This window comes from Coenobita brevimanus, chromosome 69, assembly GCF_032717465.1.
Source record: "Coenobita brevimanus isolate Jiangsu-jjx chromosome 69, ASM3271746v2, whole genome shotgun sequence".
In the NCBI taxonomy this organism is placed as follows: domain Eukaryota; kingdom Metazoa; phylum Arthropoda; class Malacostraca; order Decapoda; family Coenobitidae; genus Coenobita; species Coenobita brevimanus.
This window is the reverse complement of record NC_137022.1, coordinates 27011267-27016914: the sequence shown is the minus strand read 5'-3', so window position 1 is coordinate 27016914 and position 5648 is coordinate 27011267. Positions and strand designations below refer to the sequence as shown.

Genomic DNA, 5648 nt, shown 5'->3' with positions numbered 1-5648 from the left:
ATATCCTTCAACACAGCATGCAATATCCTTCAACACAGCATCCAGTCCTTCAACACAGCATGCAATATCCTTCAACACAGCATGCAATATCCTTCAACACAGCATGCAATATCCTTCAACAAAGCATCCAGTCCTTCAACACAGCATGCAATATCCTTCAACACAGCATGCGATATCCTTCAACACAGCATCCAGTCCTTCAACACAGCATGCAATATCCTTCAACACAGCATCCAGTCCTTCAACACAGCATGCAATATCCTTCAACAAAGCATCCAGTCCTTCAACACAGCATGCAATATCCTTCAACACAGCATGCGATATCCTTCAACACAGCATCCAGTCCTTCAACACAGCATGCAATATCCTTCAACACAGCATCCAGTCCTTCAACACAGCATGCAATATCCTTCAACACAGCATACAATATCCTTCAACATAGCATGCAATATCCTTCAACACAGCATGCAGTATCCTTCAACACAGCATCCAGTCCTTCAACACAGCATGCAGTATCCTTCAACACAGCATCCAGTCCTTCAACACAGCATCCAGTCCTTCAACACAGCATGCAATATCCTTCAACACAGCATCCAGTCCTTCAACACAGCATCCAGTCCTTCAACACAGCATGCAATATCCTTCAACACAGCATCCAGTCCTTCAACACAGCATCCAGTCCTTCAACACAGCATGCAATATCCTTCAACACAGCATCCAGTCCTTCAACACAGCATGCAATACCTCACAAAACAATCAATAAACCTCAAACACACACCCGGCTGAATGACCTTGCAAGTCGTGAAGCAAGAAAACAAGATGCTAAAGGAAAAAACAGAAAAAAAACAAAAGAAAAAGAACTGAGAGGGAATTAAGAACCAAAAACAAAACAAAAAAACAAAAATAACTGAGCCAAAAAGTAAGATGCAGAAAAAAAGAAAGAAAATGAGAAAAAAGGAAAAATGTACGAGCCGAAGTGAGACAGCAATTTAATATACCTTTTTCTGACCACGCGAACCTTGTCAATACATTAGGTCTATTTTAACCCCTTCACTGCGAGGGTGTCATTATTGCTTTATTTTCCTACCTCCAGACGATTTTATTAAGCTTATATGAACCTTTTGGAAGCAAGGGAATTATAGTCTTTATTATATCCTTCAGTATGAGAGGCCTAGTTTGACATTGCCACACGGATGAGATGGAGGGATAGAATGGAGAGAGATAGGAGAGACAGGAGGAGAGAGAGATATGAGAGATAGGAGGAGCGAGAGAGATGTGAGAGAAGGGAGTATAGAGAGAGATAGGAGAGAAGGGAGTAGAGATAGATATAGGAGAGAAAGGGAGTGGATAGACACGGAAGCTAAAAATAGGAATTAACAGTATCCCCGAGGGTAAACTTTCCGATATTTCCAACATTCCAATTTTTTTCACTGCCTTATGAATTTTTTTTTATTGTACTTCCAGACGATTTTATTTATGTAGGAAAATTTTCGTCCTGAAGGGGTAATTTCTTTTGTCTTCTGGGGACGGCTCAGTGTTGTCAGTACTTGTCCTGCATCATTTATTAATTTTCTACTCCCAGTGCCTCATCCGCGCCCACACCGGCAGACTGAGCCGTAATCGTAACACAGGATAGCATCTGGTGTTCCTACTGGAGTGGTATTTTTGGACTGTTCTATATATACACTTTATTAACTACTGTAACCAAGGGGCAGGGTCATCGTAGTGAAGCGGTTATTTTTGTTCCACTCAGGCTCCTACGACTCTCTCTCTCTCTCTCTCTCTCTCTCTCTCTCTCTCTCTGGTCTGAATAAAATCGTCTGGCGTTAGCTGGGGGTAGAATGAGTTGCACCAACCATGAGAGGGTTAATGGGGCCCAATATTGACACTCAGGTCCTCATAGCACTCGTAGCTGAATCATACAGTCTGGCGCTAGCTGGAAGTGATTAATGGTGTAGTCCATTCACCTTAATTTGGCCCAGATTTTCGCCCTTTTGCAACTTATTAGTCCCATACCGATCAAACCGGTCGGAGACTACAGGTTTGCGCGGTTCCGTCAGTACGTCCGTCAGTAATTTCGAGTCCGCTCCGTAACTTCCACATGCATGGACAGATTTTGATATAACTTTACACAGTTGTTCCCTATACCATGATGGTGTGCGGGCAACAACCAGCCAAAGTACATACGTATTGCTATCATACCTACGTTGTATACACAGCACATATGTATGGTTATCATCCGGTAGGGGACTTTGTATTGCATGACAGTACTAGACACCTGTTTCACATAGCTCTGGGGCAGAAAAAGACCTTACTGCAACTGCACATCCATTGCTCTGCACTTCTTCAAGACTAGCATTAAATTCCAGTGTTAATCTATTGTTACAACTCAGTATTCAAGATGGAAAGGTGGGAATTTTAGGTCGTTAAAGTGATCTGGGTATAATAGCGTTGTCGCCACCATGAGAGAACTAATATTCTCGTCTGTAATATTTATTCAAAGTGTCAATTACTAGACTTATCCCGATCATCACAGGGTAAATATTTTCCTCTGTGACTTAGGCGAACTGTGTATAATAAAAAAAGGTGTACTCCTGGTCTGACTAAACATGTCTTTACAGAAGATAATTTGATATTCCGCGTCAATTAGTGTAAGGCCCATTGCAGTATCGGACCTTCTTCTGGGAGGGAGTCATTGCCAGAATATACCTTTACTGATGCTGGCCATGTACTCAGCAGGAAGGGATGTGTGTGAGTGAGAGGGCAGGGTATGTGAAGGTGGAAGTGTTTGTGTGTGTGTGTGTGTGTGTGTGTGTGTGTGTGTGTGTGTGTGTGTGTGTGTGTGTGTGTGTGTGTGTGTGTGTGTGTGTGTGTGTGTCGGAGTCTGTAAAAAGGGCACACTGTACTTGAAGCACCACTTACAATCTCCACCATAATAGACTCGAGCTTTAAGTGGGAATATGGGTCGTACACAGAAATGAATTGCGCAAAACATGCCACAGAGCATCCTAAGTCCACGAGAATTCAAGACAACAGTACGTGTCTAATGGAGGTAAGCTACTCAGGAAGGGGTGTCACGGAGCCTTCTAAGCCCATGGGAATATAGAAGAATAATTGCGTTTAAGAAAAATAAGCAAGAAGAGGTACAAGAGAGCCTCCTCAGCCCACGAGTAAACAAGTGGAGTTAGTTTTGAGTGTCAGGGAGCCTCCAAGGCCCACGATAATTCATCATCAGTATATTAAAGCGTCATACGTAAAAAGTTACCCAGTTAATAGGTAAAGAAGTGGTGACAGGGAGCCTCCAACGCCTACTAGGAAGCATCGTCATTATATTAAATTGTCATACGTAGAAACTCATGTCATAAATTGATAAGGAAGTGGTGACAGGGAGCCTCCAACGCCTACGAGAAAGCATCAGTACTTTAACTTGCCATATGTAGAAATTCATACAGCAAATTGATAAAGAAGAGATGTCAGGGAGTCTCCAAGGACTACGAGAATACGACCTAAATTTGCAGTGATGAACAATGGAACAAACAGGTGCGTGGAGAAGAGGCGAGTGGAGCAGCATACGGAGGCCAGCCAAGTGGAACGCCGACTGCATACACGATACCTGCAATATTACATCACTCCACGCACGACCTTCCACCTTACAACATCTAAGCTGTTTTCTCTAGTAATTAAATATGCGAAACGGAACACACTCGACCTGGAAGACGAAACACACTCAGCTTCCTCCCTTATAACATCAAAGCTAAAACATAATATTCCCAATTCATCAGGTATACAAAACCGAAGCCACTCGATATGACAAAGTGTTTATCGTAATGTATGTCGTGGAGCGCTGACTGCAAATGTTACGTTACACCGCACGACCATCTACCTTATAACTTCTAAACACTATTTTCTCTAGAATCTACGGTATAAAAACAATCATGTAGACGAAATATAACACTCCGATTGACAAAATAATTACAGTATTAGCGTGGATTTGTTTTCATGTGAGGGAACCGGGCCACTCCTCACTGATATACTGTCGTGGTTGCTTAAAATTCGACGAGTCTTAGGTTGGAAGCTCCCTAACACCTTTTCCTTAGCGTTTTATTCTTGGATATGGGTGGTTAATATACTCCTGTACGTTATTTATGCCGAGTATTGGAAGGATTTATGCACAGAACAGGGCGGAAAGGTGTAATAAACAAAATAAATCGTTCAGGAAAAGGTGTTAGGGAGCTTCCTCAACCGACGAGAATGGGCCTTAGTTATGGGGTAGGTACGAGTCTCCTTGGTTACTAGTCAAACCTACCCTCCAGTCTAACTATGCTTGGCCTTAAACCTAATTGACAAGGGGTAGGGATCTTTGTCAGGTTGGAGTAAATGCACTATAGTTATAACGCCATTCACACATAACCTCTGCCTGTCTCCCAGTGGTAAGCAAAACTGTATGTAGTCAAGCAAAGTTAAATAGATTGTCGACAAGGATTACGGGTTAAAAGTCTATTACTGACACAGCGCCATTTTCTGTCAAGGGGATAGTAATTTGGCCTGAGAGTATGGAAAACGGAGAAATAATAATAATAATAATAATAATAATAATAATAATAATAATAAGAGTAACATTCAATATCACACGTATCTAGCATCTCATCTTCCTTTTTAAAGTGCCATCCTGGTGCCACAGAGAATGTATGACGAGTAATATTTTCGCTTACTTAAAAGGAGGTCTTGAATTGACAAAAATATGGGACAGGTACGAGTCCACACACACACACACACACACACACACACACACACACACACACACACACACACACACACACACACACACACATACACATACACACACACACAGGTCTCTTTCGTCTACGTAAAAAATCAGCTTTGCATAAATAACAGAAGTGCTTGAAATTGTGGAAAATATAGAAAAAGGTCATCACACGAAGTCCATTTCCCCTACGTTATAGAAAATCAGTCTTGCATACGTAACAGAGGCTCAAGAAATATTATAGGATGGCAAATAAAAAAATGACCAAATATTACATCACAGTCACACTCGACATTCAAACACTCTTTCATCACCTGATACAAAAATAACACCCAGATTTCCCCTCCAGCATCCAAATATCACCGCATACGTTATTGAAGGTGGTGAAAAATGGGATATAGATGTGGTTAATGGTGAAATATCCTTACCTTTGAACGCATGTAGGGGTAAAGTGGAGGAGCGAGGGAGCGAGAGTCCTACCGACACGACGGCAACTCACTGACTGACTGGACTGGATGGACCTGGATCTTTCTGTGCCCAGTCCTCCCTCCCTTCGTTGAACAGGTGGGGAGGAGGGATGGCAGAGAGAGGGAGGCAGGGAGGGAGAGACAGATGGGGAGTGGATGGAGGGCAGAAGGGAGAAGGATTGAGGGAGGGATCGTGGAGAACGAGGGAGTGATGGAAGAAGGATAGAGTGGGAGTGACAGTGAAAAAAAAGAAAGAGGCAGATGGGGAGGAAGGGTAGATGAGGACGAGATTGGGGTTGAGGAGGAAGGAGAGACAGAGGGGAGGTGGCTTGTGGGGGGAGATGTTGAAGATAGAGGGAGGAATTGAGGAGAGGGGGGATGGAGAAAGGGGTGGATGAGAGAGAGGGGAGGTGGCA

The 5648-nt window shown here is 42.9% G+C and overlaps 1 protein-coding gene across 2 annotated transcripts in view; it reads right to left on the bottom strand.

Moving 5' to 3' along the window:
- Nucleotides 1-5254, bottom strand: part of LOC145406001 (ciliary microtubule associated protein 1A-like) — an 80186-nt gene extending 74932 nt beyond the window's left edge. For both annotated transcript variants that reach the window (XM_080277187.1, XM_080277188.1), the window contains exon 1: nt 5194-5254. In XM_080277187.1, the coding sequence (XP_080133313.1) occupies nt 5194-5205 (12 nt within the window). In that variant the 5' untranslated portion in view covers nt 5206-5254. The remainder of the gene's footprint in view (nt 1-5193) is intronic.
- Nucleotides 5255-5648: the final 394 nt, after the last annotated feature.